The sequence below is a fragment of the Podarcis raffonei genome, chromosome 7, assembly GCF_027172205.1.
Source record: "Podarcis raffonei isolate rPodRaf1 chromosome 7, rPodRaf1.pri, whole genome shotgun sequence".
NCBI classification, from domain to species: Eukaryota; Metazoa; Chordata; class Lepidosauria; order Squamata; family Lacertidae; genus Podarcis; species Podarcis raffonei.
In genome coordinates, this window is record NC_070608.1 from 58398320 (window position 1) to 58419847 (window position 21528).

At 39.8% G+C, this 21528-nt stretch overlaps 2 protein-coding genes across 7 annotated transcripts in view; one reads left to right on the top strand and one right to left on the bottom strand.

Moving 5' to 3' along the window:
• Nucleotides 1-19755, top strand: part of DCDC2 (doublecortin domain containing 2) — a 46809-nt gene extending 27054 nt beyond the window's left edge. For 4 of the 5 annotated variants that reach the window (XM_053396749.1, XM_053396750.1, XM_053396752.1 and 1 more), the window contains 6 exons: nucleotides 686-832; nucleotides 1978-2032; nucleotides 3024-3174; nucleotides 11791-11894; nucleotides 17885-18184; nucleotides 19236-19755. In XM_053396749.1, coding sequence (XP_053252724.1) covers nucleotides 686-832; nucleotides 1978-2032; nucleotides 3024-3174; nucleotides 11791-11894; nucleotides 17885-18184; nucleotides 19236-19340 — 862 coding nt within the window. In that variant the 3' untranslated portion in view covers nucleotides 19341-19755. The remainder of the gene's footprint in view (nucleotides 1-685; nucleotides 833-1977; nucleotides 2033-3023; nucleotides 3175-11790; nucleotides 11895-17884; nucleotides 18185-19235) is intronic. The other variant, XM_053396751.1, reaches the window with a different exon arrangement.
• Nucleotides 1-21528, bottom strand: part of NRSN1 (neurensin 1) — a 197754-nt gene that overhangs the window by 152665 nt on the left and 23561 nt on the right. The gene's annotated exons all lie outside the window — the stretch shown is intronic.

Consider the following 21528-nt stretch of genomic DNA (forward strand, 5'->3'; position numbering starts at 1 on the left):
TTCGGCTGGGGAGGGTGGGATATAAATAAAATCTATTATTATTATTATTATTATTATTATTATTATTATTATTATTATTACTACTAGATCAGCAATATATGCATTTAGCAATCCTGCACCCCTCAAAGCCAACAGTCCAACTGAGCTTAGAGATTTAAATATTAAGCAACTGAGAAATGCCTTTAAAGAAACAGCTCACCCCAATTTCAAAAATTGTTGTTAAAAACAAGAAGCGTTGTCACTGTTTCTAAGAAAAAGGACAAAGCGAGTACTGATAAAGCTTACATGGAAAGGCATTGGAAAAGACATATTGTATTAGGCTTGTTTCCTCTACAACTTGGGACCAAACTCAGGTAGAGCTCGGAAAGAGCCCTGTCTGAAACCCTGGAGAAACCACTGCCAGTTGGCACGACAGACTAATTGGTCTGATGCAGTATAAGGCAGTTTTCTGTCTTCCTAACACACAACTGGTGGGAGCCCTGCTAGTGGTTCTTCAGACAATTCCTTCCAGTTTAGTTGACATTGTTCCAATGATGGGGCAAAGTGGGTGCCAAGGGCAAATTCTTCTCTCTTCTGGAAGAGGGCTCACAATGTACCACTAGACTTCTCAGTGGTTAGTTCGCTCTTTGAAGGGTGTGGATTATTTATTTCACTTGCTAAAGGAAAGTGCTCATATATTTTACAGGCTCTACACTTTAGATGGAAAACCTGTCGAGAGTGGGATGGATTTGGAAAATGGGCAGTTTTACGTAGCGGTTGGCAGAGACAAATTTAAGAAGTTGCCCTATAGTGAATTGCTGTTCACCAAGTCCACCATGAGGAGATCGTATGGGTAAGTTTAATGAGTTTTTGTACTAGCCATATTTATGAACATGAATTATGATAATACAGTGTCATGAATCCAGGTGTGTACTGCAGCTAAGCCCATTTTTTGACGTGGATTGGATTTTTGTAACTTTTGGGTTCTATAGGTGAGAAGACGTTACACAGTGCAGCTGCAATTGCTGCTGATATCTGTCTCTTTTTTTGCCTAGTTCACATGTTTTGCTTGTTTATATGAGCATCTAAGTTATGATTACTTGCACAGACAAAAGCATATAGTGAATTAGACCCAAAGCAACAGGTTAGGAGGATAAAGAAGGGTTTTGCTTCATTTGACAGAGTGAAGATACCCTAAAACTATCTTAATTCACTCTAACCTTCTTCACACAGTGATAGATCAGAGCTCCTGTTTGAATAAACTGGTAAAGTCAGCGGTTCTCACTTGAGGAGCTTTCCATTCCTAGTTTTTCATAGCCTCTTGAGCAAATTTATTTTGGCCCAGTTGCAAAAGTTACTGTCCTTCACAAGTGTTTAATTAGACCACAAATAAAAGGGCATTGTATGTAACTGCATGTAACTGCTTCCTCTGCAGATGATGACTATGGCTTGTGAATATCTGAAATGGTTTCTAGCTTTTCAGTAATTTCTTATATTATATAGGGTCCTTCCTATGTATGACAATTGCAAAATATACCACAAAATCATTTGCTTCTAAATACCTTGGGTTGTTCCAGATGACCTGTTTTTGATATTCATCATGATTCATTTGCAGAAAGTTTGTGCGTTGGTTAGATGGTGTTCTCTGTTTATTTAGCATCCATTCTGATTTGTTTGGGTGGACGTTATCCAGCATTACTTCAGTCAATTTGTTACCCACACTTTGCAGTGCATTTGCCTCTCACTTTCCTTACTGCAGAAAGTCCATTTTGGAAGAAGTGGGTTTGTTAAGCAAGAGCACCAAAGTGACTTTGATTGTGCAACCTGGATTTGCCAGCACATGATTGAATCGCACTTGGAAATAGGGACCGTCTAGAAGCACCCTTATAAAGACATTATGTTTGTTGGCAATACATAGGCTGTTTCAGCATAATAATTCATGATGTTGAGAACATTCCAAGTGTTTTAAACCTGAAATACCATTATTGTTTCCTGCAGCTCAAAATCATCTTCACTACCTCCTATTGGTGGATCTGGAAAGTCTAAGGGGAGTGTAAGTATTCAGAAGTAATATATGTTTCATGGTTAAGCAGCTTGTTTAACTCTATCAGATAAGATGTCATTTTCTGTTGTGGGTCTACACAAACCTTCTTTGGATACAAAAGAAAAGTACAAAGAGAATAAGTTTAAGAGACTTGAGTTTTTATTTCCTTTGCATGTTTGTAACCAGCAAAATTGTATGAAATAATGCCTCTGTCATCAAATATATTACTTTCCAACCTTAAATCCAAAGCATGCTCTTGGCAAGATTCCAGTTTGGGAATATTGATAATAAAACTGATTTTGTATGCGTGCACTTGAAAAGGATGCTTGCAGTGCAATCTTGTTAATGTCTTGTTGAAAAAAAGCCCTATTGAAATTGATGGGGGCTTACTTTCAGGTCCACAGGTAAAGGTAAAGGGACCCCTGACCATTAGGTCCAGTCGTGACCGACTCTGGGGTTGCGGTGCTCATCTCGCTTTATTGGCCGAGGGAGCCGGCGTATGGCTTCCAGGTCATGTGGCCAGCATGACTAAGCTGCTTCTGGCGAACCAGAGCAGCGCACGGAAACGGCGTTTACCTTCCCGCCGGTACCTATTTATCTACTTATACTTTGACATGCTTTCGAATTGCTAGGTTGGCAGGAGCAGGGACCAAGCAACGGGAGCTCACCCCGTCATGGGGATTTAAACTGCCGACCTTCTGATCAGCAAGTCCTAGGCTCTGTGGTTTAACCCACAGCGCCAGGTCCATAGGTGTGTATATATCAGGCATGTCCAACTTTCAAGAGACTGTGATCTATTCCCACTATAAAAAACTGACAGTGATCTACCAAAATTGTTGAGGTTGTTGAGCTTTTTTTAGGGGGGGGCGGGGACCACGGACCAGTAGATCGCGATCAACCTGTTGGACATTCCTGGTATATATGATTGCAGCCTATGTAAAGTTCTGTTTTAAGTTTTCACAAATTAGTCTCCTTCTCCTTTTTGTGATGGAACCACCAGTCCAAATCGACTGACACAGCAGAAACAGTGTCCTCTCCTCAACCTCCAAAGAGAAAGGAGAAGCACGTACAGAATCAAGATATTAAAAAACCTGCCAAATCAAAAGAAAACGTAAAAGCAGTGACCAGATCTCATGTTCCCCCAGATAATGGTAAGTACCTGAAGACCCTATTTTAAGGAGTAACAAGAACAGTGGCTAAATCTTAAAGTTTGGCTGCCTTTACTATCTGTGACTTGTGCTTTTATCATGAGCGAGTATGAATTTTGCTAAAGATTACTGTTTCCAGACATGGCCCTCTTAACTTAAAGATTTATATTTTAAAAAATGTTTTCCCCCCCAGACTATCAGGAAAGCCTGTCCATGAAATACACCCCGTTGGGAAAGGACAGGGTTGCTTTGCATTTTAAATCCCTTCCATTGATTAGGCTGTTCACGTCTTTTGCTTCCTGCACATGCCCCAGGTAAATGAAGGAGGAAGCGGTGATTGCAGTCCTGGTATATGCACACCGCAATGTCATTGCGCAGGTGTGGGTACCACCTCCATTCCTGGGGCTGCCTACATCCATTTTCAAATGGACATACAACAGGGTAATGCAGAAAGAATCAATCCTCAGTGAGCTTTTATCTTCGGAATGAAACCAGCTTCTCAATAAGCTCTTTTAAGGGGCAAAAAATGCATAATAGAGTTAGACCAGGCTTCCTCAACCTTGGCCCTCCAGATGTTTTTGGCCTACAACTCCCATGACCCCTAGCTAGCAGGACTAGTGGTCAGCGATGATGGGAATTGTAGTCTCAAAACATCTGGAGGGCAGAGGTTGAGGAAGCCTGAATTAGACTATGTGTGAACTACATAGAACTACATAGAACCCCCCCCCCAAGTACTCAGTTTCCATTGATTCTTAAATTACACACACACACACACACACACACACACACACACACAGCCTAAGAATCTGTAGGGGATATTCCCAGCCTTGGTTCATTTTATCTTGAGTAAAATGAATTCATATTCCATGCAGATCATAGCATCCAAGATTAATTTGTGCTGACGAGATCCTGTCTTCTGCGAAGGCCACATGCCACTTTCCTAGTCACTTAGTTCTGTTGTTGTTGTTGTTGTTTAGTTGTGTCCAACTCCAGAGCACGCCAGGCATTCCTGTCTTCCACTGCCCCTGCAGTTTGGTTAAACTCATGTTTGTAGCTTCGAGAACACTGTCCAACCATCTCGTCCTCTGTCGTCCCCTTCTACTTGTGCCCTCCATCTTTCCCAACATCAGGGTCTTTTCCAGGGAGTCTTCTCTTCTCATGAGGTGGCCAAAGTATTGGAGCCTCAGCTTTAGGATCTGTCCTTCCAGTGAGCACTCAGGGCTGATTTCCTTAAGAATGGATAGGTTTGATCTTCTTGCAGTCCATCTTCTGCAATCCTAGTTCTGTTACTATACACTTAACAGAGGAAAGAGAACAACGAAGAATCCTAATCAGTCAATTGCTGCAGAGACTATGGTGTGTATTGGGCCTTCATCAGGGCAGCAGTTCAGAAGTGTTGAGGGATTGTTTTTTGCCAAAATGTTACAAGCATTGTCCTGAAGCTGAATTAATAGGCATTTGTATATATTCTTGAGCCATGAGTGTTTCTGCTACTTCTGAACACTCCATGTTAACACAGGCCCTGCAGTCCTGAACACCAGGGATGAAGAACATGTGGTCTTCTAGATGTTGTTGGACTCCAACTCCCATCAGCCCCAGCCAGCATGGCCAATGCCTCAGGGATTATGGGAATTGCAGTCCAGCAACACCTGGAGGGCCACAGATTCCCCATCCCTACTGTGCACATAAAGAATTCGTATGGCCTAGTTCACACATCACAATAAACTACAATTAATGGTTTACTAAGAAACAAACCACAGTCACTTCTGAACCAGAGATATTGTTTTGTTTTGGTTCAAGCAAACTGCGGTCAGTAAGGTAAGGATTGTTCTTGCCTTACAGATGGTGTTTTCTTTTGTGTGAAACAAATCTCAACCCCTAGTTTAGATGTAATATTAAAACAGAGGTCATGGGGTTTTTTTGCTACACATTACTAGGGAGGAGCAATGTGGGAGATTGGCAAATTCATGGTAGGAATAAAAAATTATTTTAAGATGTTAATCCCCTGGCTTTACACTGCATCTAAGCCTCCAAGGCAGCTCAGACGAAACAATAAAATAATCTACTACAATAATGACCCCCAACCCCCTGAGTTAAAAAGCAAAAGCTAATTCATCAGCCAACAACAACAGAGATAAAGAACATGAAAGTTAAACTCTAATTAAATGCCAGCAACAACTTGAGTGAACATAAATTAATTGGTGCTTCAAAATTAATCATGTAGGCACCTGATGAATTTAGCTGAGAAGTGTTAAGTATAATGTTGTGGAGAAGTTTTAAATTAACTGAATCCTGCATTCCTTTGAACCGTTTTTCTGAAGTTGAAATATGTGCGCTGGTGTACTACTGAGCCTTTTTAATTAAAACTTCTTTTTAATATGTAACTTGTCCCTTGTCCTGCCATCCAGAATGGAGACAAGGGACAAAATACTGGAGTAGGCTTGACCATGACTTTTGAAGATATGCAAAAGTGATTAACAGTCAACCTTAGCTATCCACTAACCTTAGCTATTCCTAACCTTCCTGTGAGACCACAATTTCCAGGAAGGAAAGGTGTCAATTGCTGCCTTACTCCTTAAAGTCATCTGCCTTAACCCTGACCCAGAGTAAAATGTGGAGCCAACGGTACAGTTTCAGTTTTCCTTGGCTGTGCCAAAGGTATTCCATCACCTCTACAAGAGATGCCTCAATGTGATCACTAAATCAAACTTTGTCCTCTAATCCAGACCCGTACTGATTTATTCATAAGAACAGTCCAGGATTGTGGGCCCATTGTTGTTCAACCCTTTCAACAGGTAGAACGAGCCTCCAAATTTCCTTTGTAGACTTCCAAGGAAAATATTATACCCCTCTTCCAGGAGTTTGAAACCTGGGGTCTTCTTCATGTAAGGAATTTGCCCTGCCATTGAGCTATGACTGCTACTCAAGCATTGCAGAACAAATGGCTCCACCAACCAAATGATTAAGCAACTTAAACTGAACCAGAATGCCAAAATTAACCAAATAACAACCCTCATATGTTTTACTGCTGAGGCCAAGGGCAAGATGTCCTCCCACATTTCACATGCAGAAGTCAACTAGACTGTTAGTTAATTCTTTCCCTAACACTGTTTGATGTGTGTCTGATTTCTCTATGTACCAGTGCAGTTGTAGAGTGACACATACCTGGTAAAATGTACTCCTGGCCATTGCCATGGCCAGGTCATCCAGGGACAATGCCTGCTCCAGGAGCACTACCAGACGTGTATTTTGTTTTTCACCAGCAGTGCAACCCCACTGAGGACCAGAGCACTGTAGTCATGCCTGGATTTAAGTTTCAGTTTGTTCACCAAGCCATGACTGATTATAAACATTGATTCAGGACATGAGTGCTTGTACTTCCCTAAGATCAGAAGATAGAAACAAGAGGTAGATCTGAGTGTCATAAGCAAACTAATGACACATCAGCATCCCAAGCCTCTAGATAATTTCTCATAGTGTTTACATATAGATCTGCTTATCTATATGCCTGCCAATCAAGAGCGGTACTCATTTTAAGGCTTAGGCAGATTCATATGGGTAGATAACCTAAGATTGGTCTTTGTGGAACCCTGTTCTCCAGTAGCCGCTAGTGGAACGGCAGTTTCGCAGCACCATCTTCTGGGAGGTATCCTCTGGAAAGATTGAGAGCCACTGAAAAACAGTTCTCTTTTATACATTTCTGCAAATGTGGAGACAATATATCAAATGTTATCTAATATCCTATGCCTTATTGTTACTTTTCTGCCAAATGGCCCATCTGTGGTTCTGTAATAATCAGTTCTCAATAATGTTTCTAAAACATTATTGTGACTTTCTCTAGAGAAAAAAACCCCACTGTTGTATTTCTCGTACGATAGAGTCCTTTCTTGTATTTCAAAGAGTCTTACTGTTTTAGACAGGGCAGGTTAATCCCTGCATCCAGTTTTTAAATATTGTGTGCTAGTTGTATCTTTTGTTTTTTTAAAGGAAAAATTAAATAACTTTAATTGGAGAGGTTATGCAGCAGGTGATAAAATGTCCCTTTTATTTTTCTGAGAAGGATGTGTAACAATTTGTGACCAGCTTGGGGCTGAAACTATTCCCCTCCCCCACAAGTTCTTTGAAATGAGGGTTTTACTACCTGCAAGGTAATAGTTACCTGGAATATCAGTTTGGCTTGGTTTGCTATACAAATTGAGGTTTTAATGTCTCTATGTATTCTTCATGCTGAGAAGCTGAAAGGTATTCTTCTGAAAGACGAATGGTAATGCATAAGTATTTAGAGGAATTTTGGCAGCAATTTTCAAGAGTTGACATCTATCTATGTGGAGCATGCATCCATTAATAAGAAATACTTGCAAATGGATATTCTTATTAGGTGTGACAAGAAAGAGCAAAAATTGCCTCCACCCATTTGGTCCTGGCTTGCAATATATATTATAGCCTCTGAATGGAGGTTTGAGAAGCCTTTAAACAGAACAACCTGCTTTTTCTAGAAGGCGGCAGCAAAAGAATGGACAGACTGGTTCAAGTCATTATGTGAAATACATAAAGTTTCATAATGTTATGGAACATTATGAAAACCACATTCTGGTACCACCTCTGTATGTTACAGTTTTGGAGTCTTTGACCCTTACTGGAACCATTTTCTCATGTTATGAAGACCTTTTCCATTATCTCACCAGTCTCTGGTTTCCATTATCTTACTGTACTGTTGTCGTCAACAATTTTTGCTGTGCTGCTCCATCTCTCTGAAACAGAGAATGGAGTTCTGCTTCATAAGATGTATTCTTTGCAACCTAATAGTTTGGGATCATTACCGTTGCTAGAAGCAGAATGACGATAGGGTAACAGCACAGTCAAACAGCCATACCTTTGGGCCCTCTGGTTTATGGTGCATAGTAATTTATTTTCCAGGAAAACATTATCACAAGGCGGTGTTTCCCAGCTATTCTTATAAAAGTGTACTCAACATATAAACATGACATATTGAATCACTGAAAATTAACACTCTGCCATGGTTGTTGGTGTGCATATTAAAGAATTAATAATACCTGTGGTACGGTTCTGGCTTGCCTCTAGCCTGTCCCTTTGTTGTTGTTTAGTCGTTTAGTCGTGTCCGACTCTTCGTGACCCCTGGACCAGAGCACGCCAGGCACTCCTGTCTTCCACTGCCTCCCTCAGTTTGGTCAAACTCATGCTGGTAGCTTCGAGAACACTATCCAACCATCTCGTCCTCTGTCGTCCCCTTCTCCTTGTGCCCTCCATCTTTCCCAACATCAGGGTCTTTTCCAGGGAGTCTTCTCTTCTCATGAGGTGGCCAAAGTATCGGAGCCTCATCTTCACAATCTGTCCTTCCAGTGAGCACTCAGGGCGGCCTGTCCCTTTAGGATTACTCAATTTCTCTAATCCTTCATAACATATAAGCAGAGAGGCCATGTCTCATTTACGCCAGGCTTGCCTATCCCAACTCACTATGCCATGTCTCTTTATACCAGCTCAAGTTCCAGATTACCAGTTCGGCAATAATTCACACTTTTATATAACAACAGCAACATAACTTCCTGTCTCTGCTCTTGGCTGTTAAGACTCGTTAAACTCCACGGAACTTATTTCTGAGTAAATGTACATAGGGCTTGATTGTTACTGATTCGGTGTGTGAGTGCCATGCCTATGGCAGAATGGAATGAGCTCATTGTTATCAGGAAACGGATTTTGAAAATGGTTCTGCTTCCTTGTCATCAATTTTTATTTCATTTCTGTTATGTTGCCCCTTAAAATATGTCTCCTCCTCCTGTTTTCTGTGAGGGAACATAGCAGAGGCCTCTGTTTTGTACACAAAAATGTTCCCTTCCCCTGAGAGATTTATAATTCTCTTGAGACATTTTAAAATGGGATTCCTTCAACAATGCCAGTTTTTTGGTGTTTTGTTTGGGTGAAGATTAGAAAACAATCCTGTATCGTCTTCATCCCTTTTGGGTATTTGTTGGATGTAATGAACAATGCGTTTATTATGGGGTTGTTTTGTTTTTTTGCTTTATGAGGCAGCATCTGGTAAATGACATTAAATATTTTTTTGTAGCTACATTAACTTAGATACAGAGCTTACAGCTCTGTAAATGCCCCTGATTTCCATAAAATATTCAGGGCAGACTGTTATTACATCTCTGCAAATTTGAAATGTATTAAATGGCTATGCATAATACTACCATTTGTGCTGCATTTTTTTTTTTTATTGTTAGGGCTGCCTAGGAGGGGAACGTATGCAGGAAACATTAATTTTCTGTGTTTTATTATTTAAAGTATATTGATTTCTTATTAGTTGTTGGAATTTATAACTCATTTGCTATTTAATATAGCCATGTAATTTTCTTGTTTATCAACGTGTATCAGCAAGGTTCTGTCAATTGGAATGGAGATACTGAGCTGGATAAAGCAGAGAAATGTCTTTCAGTAGTTTCAGAGACGCAGGAGTCCAGATCCCCCCCCCCAGACATTAGCATAGGAAGCTATGCTACACACCAGCTTCCAAATGGTTCTTTCCATGTTCCCATGCTTTCTGCACTCACAGGACTCTAGCAGAAAGGTGCCGGACAGTCCCGTTTGCTGAATTGCAGTTGCTGCTTCCACATCTGCAGCCAAGTTCCACTCTTTCTCCTCTTCTATGCATTGACTATCCCCCCCCTTTAATTAAATTTTATTGACTACAAAAAAGAATATCAAATAAGAAAAGAAATACAGAACAAATTTCATACATATACATATACACATAAACATAATTATTTATACATCTATAAAGCAATATTCAGAAAGAAAGAGAGGGAGGGAAAAAGAATAAACGAAGTAAGAAAAAAGGAGTAAAAGAATAAAGAAGAAGGAAAGATTTTAAAATAGAAATTTGAAAATAGAAAAGTGTTTGCCATAAACAACAGTTCTAGATCTATGCTTGCATACGGCTATATATTTCCATCTTGCAAGATATGAACCTTAATTAAAATGTTTTAAAAAGACTTCCACCGTTTACACCACATGTCTTTTATACTTCAGTCGCCATAACCTCTGTTCTTCATATCCTTCCTATAGGTTTTCCTTGATTTTTCACTTTACATTCTTTATATTTTTCACAAATTTTGGTAACTGAGCCCTGGTTTTGTAAATATTCATTTAGACAATCCCACTGTTTCTTGACCATAATCTTAGGTTTTCTCCTTATTAAATCCATCAATTTGGCTAACTCCAGATACTCGCAGAGTTTTCCCAACCATTCTCTTTTTGTTGGAATGTTTTTTCCTTTCCAGTAACTAGCTATCAAAATTCTCGCTATGCATTGACTATCCCTTGTCTAGGCTACTGCCTTGTGTTTTGTAGCAGGTGATTAACACAGCCATCTGATTTCTCCCCACAGGTTAGAGTGAGGCAGTATATAAAGTTACTCTTCTATTTGCATGTTGTCTTCGTCTGCATGTTTAAAACATTCAGGAACATTTAATTCAAAAGGCGGAAATGCATGGCAAGCCAATTTAAAATACCAGTTGAAAAAATGCGGAAAGTTGCATGAACTGCTAGTACTGTATGTCTCTCTGAGAAAGGAGTTGCAGATTGTATGCAGCCACTGAGAAGGCCCTCTCATGTTTTCTCACTGTGTTCAAAAGCCAGAAACAAAATGGATCAGTGTTCCTATTTGCGAATACATCTCCTTTCTAAACTTGGGTTAGCCAAGTTTGGGTTGGTGACGCATTTATTGCTTTCTTCTTCTCCACCATGCTATGTGATATTTGTCTTCTTAGCCTTCCTTCATATATATTATAGTTATCCCATTTCTGTGATTTAATAATTATTTGAATCTATAAAATATGTAATAATAACATACAATTTCTTTTCACTTGAAATAAATGAAATTGATTTTTGAGTAGTTCTTGGCAGATTTTCCTTATAACTGTCTTAAACCACGGCGGACGTAGCAAAGTACCAGTTGTTATCCGTGGTGAAAGAAATCTAATGGGTAAAGCTTTGTTGACAAAAAACAACTTGAGGGTTTTGTTAACATCTATTTTGTGAAACGTGTGTGCTATGTTTTCCTTTATAAGCGTGTTTGATATTTAGTTGCTTTAAAGCTCAGAATTGAGCTAGTGCAACTTTTGACAAAGCATTAGCTTGAAGCCCAGATTCAACCAACCCAGCGTGCTAGTGGAAAGCTCATGGAAGGCTCATGTAAAGGCTCCCACTAGCACAACAGGGCTTTCTCTCCTCCTCTTCTGTGTGCCCCTGTGGCACCCCCAAATCTTCTCCAGGGGGTCAGGAGAACTCTCAGAACAGTGCATGGGGTGGGGGGAAGAGAGGAGGGAATTGTTCCATCCGGCAAGCAATAATGCTTGTGCTGATGGAACAATTAGGAGAGCACAACACTGAATTCCTTCCAGCGGTTATTTTTGTTCTCTTTCCATGTAAGAATGCTGGTGCTCTTATAAAGCCAAAGCAAAACTGATGGGTGCATGTCTTAAATCTGTAAGAGTAAACACCTGTCAAGAACGAGAAACCTTTTCCAGGCTGTCCTTGGGTGCAATTCACTAACGTTGCCACACAGTGTCACAGTTGGACTCTGCTTCTTTCCAATTTCAGAGGAGGAAGGAGTTTACAAGGCTGGCAAAAAGCGATCGGAAATGAGGGGGGCTGTGGAAGTCCAGGAAGATGAAGACACTCAAACTGAGGTCCCACTTGACCAGGTAAGCTGCAAGCTTTGAACAAGGGACTCATAATGAAAATAAGTTTGCAGTAAAGTTGTGGCTCATTTCTCTTGTGGTTTTCCACTGCTGTCATAACCATCCTTTTTCTGTTATTGGTAAACTGTTTCATTGGCTAATGTACTAAGACTTCCATTAGTGAAGGAACACAGACCTTTGAATATGGCTGGCATTGGAATACCTAAGTTCCGTTTTCTGGTTTCTGTAACCTTTTTAGAACCTTATTCAATAATGGTCATTGAATATTGCAGCAATGTACTGTTAAAGCAAAAGCTTAGCTATTGAGTACTAGAACTTTCATACCAGCCACATGGATGAGTATAAAATGAACTGCAAAAAGTGCAAACCAGCATTAGATTTATGCAAAATGTTCCTGTTTTGCATTTGAACTGTTCTGAATACAAATAGTATTATGGCATTCAAGTTTCAAATAAACCACCCCCTATCAAAATATCAAAATTTGTAAGGAATTGAACTATGTGTGTGAAGTCAATAGAATGAATAACAGGATAAATGCTGTCACGTTCAGGATGGGTATCTTTCAATCTTTGTAATGGAGAATGATGTAATCCTCTGCCAGATTACAAGCATGAAGCAATATAATGATGAAAATCATAGGAGCCTGAAACTATCATTAGTTAAATCCCATAGTCATTTGTTTAGGGCAGCAACACCATTTGTGGAATAGGTCTCTAGGGTGCGTGGAATGTAATAAAAGAAAAGCTATTATTGTTGGCCTCTTTATGATTGCTTTACTGATGTTGCATTGGACCAGTGAGGACAGCATGGGAATCTTGGAGATGTTAATAGGTTTGGAGCTTTTGAATTTCATGGCAGCTTTTCATTATGGTTTATCAACGTGTTTCAAACCTGGTGTTTGTGTGTGTGTTTGTGTGTGTGTATACATGCAGCTGCTGTGAATCTGTATCATCTTTGTTAGGCTAGAAAAAGTGGTGGTGGTGTCAATGGTAGCAGTAAATCAGAGGGAAATTGGTGTGGTGGCAGCAACAGGGCCAGAGGAATAATAGACTTATAGAATTGGAAGGGGCATCTAGTCCATCTCCCTGCAGTACAGGAATCTCAACTAGATCATACATGACAGTTGGCCATTCAACCTCTACTTGAAGCCTCCAAGGACACCAGGCTAGTCTTCCTTCTAGAGGAAAAACATGTCTACATTGATTCAAGTTTTGAAACTGGCATCTGAGAAATACCCCTTGATGGAAGTGCTTTTGTTTTTAGTCACAGTATCACGAGTGAACCCTATCCTCTGGATCCTTGTGCAAATGTAAAGCATTCATGTTTAATGCCTTTTAATGGCTTTCTTACCCATGTTTGGCAGGTCTCTGGTTCAAAATCCTAATTGAGTTTCGCAATCAGGAAAGAAACATTTGTTCTCAAGTGACACCAGATAAGAAAGGCACTTGTTGTTCAAGCATATAAAGTACTTTCTGATGGAAAGTACTCAAGCATATAAAGTACTTTCTTATGCTAGGAAGTCCTCCATAGTAACTACAGTGGTACCTTGGTTTTCGAATGTAATCCATTCTGTAAGACCGTTCGAGTTCTGAAACGTTCGAAAACCGAAAAATCAATACGGAAAATTCAATATGGAAGCTGCATGGCATGTTTGATTTCCGAGGCATGTTCGAAAACCGAAGCATTGTCAACGGAGATGTTCAAAAACCAAGGCACCACTGTAAATGGTATAAAGTAAAGTAACCAATAGACTTGTTTTCTGTTCATTTATAACACTGTCTAGATGAAAGGTGGGCTGGATGCTGCCCAGGGAGGAGTGGGACTGATGGTACCCCAATAATGCTGGTCTTGGCTGGCCTGATTCAGAGTGGGGCCACTTAAGGAGAGGTACAAAATTGTAGAACAAAAGAGCTGGCCCTACTGCTAACTGGTAGTTCCTTGCAGAGGATTGAAGGGATGCAGGGGGCACATGGGAAGGTAGGAGAGCAAGGGGAAGTTCTCTTGCATTAGTGGAATTTGTTCTGCTTTGCCGCAACGTCTTTGGACTCAGCTCATTGAGACCTTTGAAATCTGACTTGTATCTTAAAGATTCATGCTTATGTTGGCACTCAGATATTAAAAAGGTAAAGGGATCCCTGACCATTAGGTCCAGTCGTGGCCGACTCTGGGCTTGCGGCGCTCATCTCGCTTTATTGGCCGAGGGAGCCGGCGTACAGCTTCCGGGTCATGTGGCCAGCATGACTAAGCCGCTTTTGGCAAACCAGAGCAGCGCATGGAAACGCCGTTTACCTTCCCACTGGAGCGGTACCTATTTATCTACTTGCACTTTGAGGTGCTTTCGAACTGCTAGGTTGGCAATGGGAGCTCACCCCGTCGTGGGGATTCGAACCGCTGACTTTCTGATCAGCAAGTCCTAGGCTCTGTGGTTTAACCCACAGTGCCACCCGTGTCCTGCACTCAGATATTACCACATTTCAAAATTATTTATTTATTTATTAAAATTGCCAGCTGCCTTATGTTGCCCAGGGTAACCCAAAGTGACTTACAACCATAATATTTAGCTCCTGAAATCAAAATTTCAAATTTACAGTTGGGCAAAGTTAAAATATACACAATTACAAATGCACATGTCTCTTTGCAGTGAAAACCAATCAGACTGGATGGGGGTAGGCCAAGGTTTTGAGAATGGTATAAGTGCGATTTATTCTGAACAAAAAGCAAAACTGATTGTAAATAATGTGGTTACAGAAGAATTTGCTATTGAAAAAGGGACACGACAGGGATGCCCAATATCCCCACTGCTTTTTATATCTGTCCTGGAGGTGTTATTAAACATGATCAGAGGGGACCAGCTGGTTAAAGGGATTCAGGTCGGAGCTAAACAGTACAAACTGAGAGCATTTGCAGATGATTTAGTTCTAACTTTACAAGAGCCAGACACTAGTACGAGAAGAGTTTTAGAGTTAATACAAGTATTTGGTCAAGTAGCAGGTTTTAAGCTGAACAAACAGAAAACGAAAGTGTTGGATAAAAATTTAACAGTTGCAGAAAGAGAGAAATTCCAGAGTGATACTGGTTTAACGGTAGCAAAGAAGGTGAAATACCTGGGGATAAATTTGACATCCAAGAATGTGAATCTATTTAAAGATAACTATGAGAAATGTTGGGCAGAAGTGAAAAAAGATTTAGAAATATGGTCAAATCTGAGACTTTCCTTGTTAGGCCGAATTGCTGTTATTAAGATGAATGTTTTGCCGAGAATGTTATTTCTGTTTCAAACATTGCAGATTGTGGATAAAATGGATTGTTTCAAGAGGTGGCAAAAAGATATATCTAGATTTGTCTGGCAGGGCAAAAAGCCCAGAATAAAATTTAAGATACTAACTGATGCAAAAGAAAGAGGGGGGTTTGCCCTGCCGGACTTAAAATTGTATTATGAATCAGCGGCTTTTTGCTGGCTGAAAAATTGGCTGCTTCTTGAAAATACAGATATTTTGGATTTGGAAGGGTTCAATAACAGATTTGGCTGGCATGCATATATATGGTATGACAAGGTTAAAATCCACCAAGGTTTCAAAAACCATATTGTTAGAAAAGCCCTATACAATGTCTGGATTCGGTACAAAGATTTGTTGGAAAATAAAACCCCCAGGTGGTTGTCACCGATGGAAGCTAAGGAAGTGAAAAAATTAAATATGGAATCCAAATGGCCGAAATATTGGGAAATTATAGAGTATGAGGAGGGAAAAGTTAAATTGCAGAGTTATGAGAAATTGAAGTCTAAAGTAAGAGACTGGCTTCATTACTACCAGATAAATGAAGTTTTTAAACAGGACAGGAAAATTGGCTTTCAGGTGGAGAGGTCGAAATTAGAAACAGAGCTTTTGGAACCCAGTACTAAGAATTTGTCAAGAATGTATAACTTGCTGCTGAAATGGAACACACAGGATGAGATGGTTAAATCAGTCATGATTAAATGGGCACAAGACATTGGACATGACATAATGTTTGCTGACTGGGAACAGTTATGGACCACCAGTATAAAGTTCACGGCATGTAATGCCTTAAGAGAGAATATTATGAAAATGATTTATAGGTGGTACATGACCCCAGTCAAGCTTGCAAAAATCTATCATTTGCCCAATAATAAATGCTGGAAATGTAATGAAACTGAAGGTACTTTCTATCACCTTTGGTGGACGTGCCCAAAGATTAAGGTCTTCTGGGAAATGATTTATAATGAAATGAAAAAGGTGCTTAAATGCACTTTCGTGAAGAAACCAGAGGCCTTCCTCCTGGGCATGGTAGGCCAATTGGTGTCAAAGAAAGACAGGACGTTTTTTATGTATGCGACAACAGCAGCAAGAGTACTTTTAGCAAAGTATTGGAAGACACAAGAACTACCCACACTGGAAGAATGGCAGACGAAGGTGATTGACTACATGGGACTGGCTGAGATGACCGGCAGAATCCGCGACCAAGGGAAAGAGACGGTGGAAGAAAATTGGAAGAAATTTAAAGTTTATCTTAAGAACTGTTGCAAAATTAATGAATGTTAAAATGTCTTGGGTAATGCAAAATAGAATTGCAGTGACAAACAACTGGATATGAGAAAAAGGATTTAAAGGAAGTGTTATAAGTAATTGAAATTAGGGGTTGCTGGAAAGATTTAAAACAGGGATGCAGGAAAAGGAGGTATGGGGAAGTCGCTGAAAGAAGGTTTAAGGAAAAAAAGGTTAAGAAATTATACGTGTTTATATGTTTGTTTGTTTATGTATTGTTTTGTATTGTCTTTTAATATGTGTTGAAAAATTAATAAAAATTTATATATATAAAAAAAGAAAACCAATCAGACTGAATCCAGCCCAGAAGCAACGGTTTCTTTCCCTTTTTCAAATGTTTAAATTTTGTAAACAGGTGTTCCATTGTCACTTAGCAACCCTAGCTGGTTAGGGAACAAAATGTTTTGAGTTTTGCTTTGCTTTGTAAAGCATTTGGGATATATAACAAATCATTGTTCACTGGGAAATGGCAATGATATTTAAGCATTGCTCATTTCTTCAAGCCTAAGTGCTCTCTGAAGTTGTGTTTACGCCTTGCTCTGTGTGCCTGTTAGGATCTTGTTTTTTCTCTTTTGTCTGAACGGCAATAGGTAATATCCGTAGTCAATGCCTAGCTACTTTTGAAAAGATGCTTTTAAAAAGTGCTTTTTATTCAAACAGTGCTTCCCAAGTTTTGCAGTGGAGTTACTTTCAGACTGTGAAAGTCTGTTATAGATGGGCTTATCTGAGCTGATTTTCGGAATCTGAAAAATTGGGTTGATTGAGAATAGAGGCAAAAATCCAGAAAACAGCACAAATACAAAAACAGGCTGGCTGCTTGGTTGAATTACTGGGTGGTTATAAAAGAGGTTCAGCTAGGTCCCGTGTGTTTTGTCAAGGCATGATTGTGCTGTCTGAAATTATTAAATTGGAATAATCTTGGTCAGGATACAAGGAACTACTTAATATCCAAGGGATTGCTTGCTCAGCTGGATATTTGGCCTTCTTGCTTTTTATGGCACTATCCATGCTGTTATCATGTGATGCTTTTTAGCCTCCCTTGAATTTCAAAGGAGCTTCCCATGTGGTTTGTGGAACAGATTTGTTATTTCAGGGTATAAGAAGATAGATACCTTCTGGACTGGACCAAAGATCAACCTAATCCAGCATTTTGGACCCAACAGTTAGTTGCAGCTGGGAAGCTCACAAGACTCCCCTGTAGTTTGTCACCAGTATCTGGTTTTCAGAGGCCTACCTCCCTTATACCAGAATGAGATTGTTGAAACAGCATTGTGCTGTAATTGTAGAGATGCTTGTGCTGTATCACAGTTCAGAGCCGTTACTCTCTTTAATGTAGCTTTACCCTGGCTTGTCTGTGAACCTCATATATGTTCTTTATATATTAATCAAAAGAGCTGAGCATAACGCAATTTGGGTTTTTGGGTTTACTAGCGGCCAGCGGAAACTGTGGATGAGGAAGAGACCATGGCACCGGAACATCAAGCTCGGCATCAAGAAGACTATTCAGCTATGAATGGGGAGGCGGATCAGGGTGGAGAGACAGGGGAGGCCATCAATGGAACAGAAGAGAATCTGAATGGCCATTATGATGATGAGCAGCAAGGGCAGAACCTTGACCAAGATGAGCCTAGCGGTCATGCGCATGGGGGAACAAATGAGGAAAACGGTGAACAGATGGATCACAATCGTCATGAAGAAGAAACAAAAGAAGGTACTGATGATCAAAAACAGGTAACATGTCTTTGCTCTTTTGATGTGCTACTGCTTCCATTTTTTCTGCTCTAACAATAGGTTTGTTTGCAGCCAGCATACTCCACAGCTGGATTTTCAGCTTTGGAGCATCTCTTCTTGCCTTTTTGCAACCTTTTATATGAGGACGGTATATAATCTCATACTGGGTGATCCCAGTGGTAAAGCGTTCACATGTTGCATCGACACTAATATTGTGATAATGTTGCAACCCTTACGTTTTCCGGTCACCAGTCTTCTGTGCACTCTGACCTCGTTTTCAGAGGTTACTTGGAAAACTGACTGCCGTGTTTTTGTAGTATCATAGCTGATGTGACAAGCCAAGTTCACGATCACTTTAATGGTATGAGCCAGTGAACTGCGCATCTGAAAACCACATACTTTGTCTACACTCGAAAACCTGGTTTCAGGCGCCACAAGCTGCCACCATGAAATTTCCCAGAATTGGAGAGTAACTTGTGCTCTTTAAAAATTGTACCTAAAGCAAGAAAAAACTCAAGCCACTTCCATTGCTTAAATAAAAAGTTAGGCTGGGGTGAATTAGCTTGTATAATCATGCTGCTATTTTTTTGTTACCCAGTTGTCCTCTTCACTTTTTTTTCTTGCACATTAAAGAAGCTAGGATGCTGGTTTACTCATTTGTCATCAATTAATGGTTTCTAAAACTACTTGTTTCATACATGGCATGAAGAATTCAGTTGTTGTTGTTGTTGTTGTTTTTATTCAAGCACATTATAGGCTAGTTGCCTTATCGCTCAACTGAATATCTTGTGGCCCATCAAGCCAAACATAGTTCACCAGCCAGCTCTTGGTGGTGGCCTACAAGGGGTTTGATAAACCTTCAGAGCTTTTCTGCCTTCTGGAACAGCAAAAGAAGGAGAGTTTCCAACCATCTCACATGGCTATGGATCTGCACTTGGCTTGATGGGTTCTGGTCATTGCAGGCTCTGCTTGATCACATCAACACATACAAAAGAAAAATCTCTGCCATATGACAAGTTAAAATATGCCTCCCCCCTTTCTCTCTGTCTAGGATGATTCCAATTATGAGAAAACCTCAGCTCCAAGAGTCACCATCACCAGCCCACAGGAGAGTGAAAAAAACGAACAAACCAATGACTATGCGGCAGTAGCATAGACATATTTTGAAGGACATAGGTTATCAGAAAATGAAGGATTTACTATTTGGAGTGCAAAGCAATTTTGTGTGTCTCTGTGTGTGCTTTATTAATTTATAATGTGACAATATGGTGGAGTTCCACCCACTGAACGCTGGCATGATAATGTGGTATACCAGAACTTAGATAATTAAATGAATAATTAAGAGGAAGATTGAATTATAGTCCCCAGATTTGGTCTTTCTCCAATGTGAATTCTAAGGGGAAACATAGGTGTTAATGGAATAAATACTGCTATTGCAGAATGTTGAATATTGAACTAAGCCTAATGTGTACCCATGTTTGTTTAGAAGAGTTGAAGAATATTTTTGCGACTTTAAAATGGAGAGTCTGTAATATTTTTTTTATAGCTGAATAAATCTCTTATGTACATGAGTGTGGTGTATTTCCAGGATCTAATTTAGGGGTATAAGACAGAGTCTCACTTTGTGATATGGAGGGGGGTGGCAAGAATCACAACAGGATGGAAATTTATTTCTGCTATGCAGATGGGCTCTTGTGCGTATGGGCAGTTACACTCATTTCAAAGGTATGTATGTGCAGATGTCCTCTCTTCCATTGAGAGCTACTGCAGATGGGTGAATGTTATGTGCTGATCAAGAGTTTACATGTCAGGAACTGATAGCTGGATGGGGTGACAGAATGTGACCGCAAGATGAAATACTTCTTTTAATAGTTTCAATAATACCAAATAGTTACCTTGCACTGTGTCAGCATGCGTTAACAGCCCTACCCAATGTGCATTGATATGGCCGAAAACCCCATTGACTTCACTTATTTCTAAGTAAATGTAATGGTAAAGGGACCCCTAACCGTTAGGTCCAGTCGCAGATGACTCTGGGGTTACGGCGCTCATGTCGCTTTATTGGCTGAGGGAGCCAGCGTACAGCTTCCGGGTCATGTGGCCAGCATGACTAAGCCGCTTTTGGCGAACCAGAGCAGCGCACAGAAACGCCATTTACCTTCCCGCTGGAGTGGTACCTATTTATCTACTTGCACTTTGAGTTGCTTTCAAACTGCTAGGTTGGCAGGAGCAGGGACCCCTGCAATGGGAGCTCACCCCGTTGTGGGGATTTGAACCACCAACCTTCTGATCGGCAAGCCCTAGGCTCTGTGGTTTAACCCACAGCGCCATCCACGTCCCTTATTTCTAAGTAAATGTGCTTAATTATCCCACCCAAAATGTGTCTAGCATAATTCTGTTGCTATGTGCAGGCCAGATTCACTTCGGTCAAAGATCTCTCCAGCAGGCTAGCTATGAGGGATAGACGGATCAATCAGGCAAAATTTCTATAAAGAATTTATCTTTGATTCTAAAAGTGCATTGCTTTAAACATTTAACCAATCACAATGTTATGGTTTAATAACACTTATAGGAGAAAATAAAATTACTTAAAAATTAATTGTCATCTTCAAAATTGTGTTCTTATCTCATTGGCTTAAGTTTGCAGGTCATGAGAAAACAGGCATATTCTGGTATTGGGTCAGATATGTTAATGGTAAATAGACATAGCTCAACTGATGTTTCATAAGTTAGGTTGATGGTTTCTTGCAAAACATTTGGCCTATAAATCCACGTGCAGTTCATTTACTGGTAAGTTTTGCCACATCCCTTGATGTAGCTCTCTTGCTCCTTTTTGTAATAGGCTGAATCTTTAGTTTGGTTTGCAGCTGTTGATAAATAGTACAATTAATTTAAAAAATCTTAAACACTGTTTGGCTTGGCGATACCAATTTCTTTGTAATTATATATTTTATCCTGAATATATTTTAACACATTAAACAAATGTTAGTGTATTTTAGGGTTTGTTCTTTGAATATATTACAGCTAGTAAATTGCTATTAAAATTACCTAGTTTCATTGCATGAAGATTCCTGCTGTTGCAGTTTGTAAGTAGCATACAGGGAAGTGACAACATCCCAAGAATGAATGAATGAATATATATATATATATATATATATATATATATATATATATATCACAGTTTCAGCAGAATAAACAGATCACTTGTGACATCATTCCTCCCTTCATCAGTGGTAAAATAAGTCTGACTACAACCACAGATTTTTGAGCTTTTGTAAACAAATAATCTCATTGATTCTTTGCATTAAATGAGCTTTTATGGCCTTTGGACAGGTCAGGGTGTG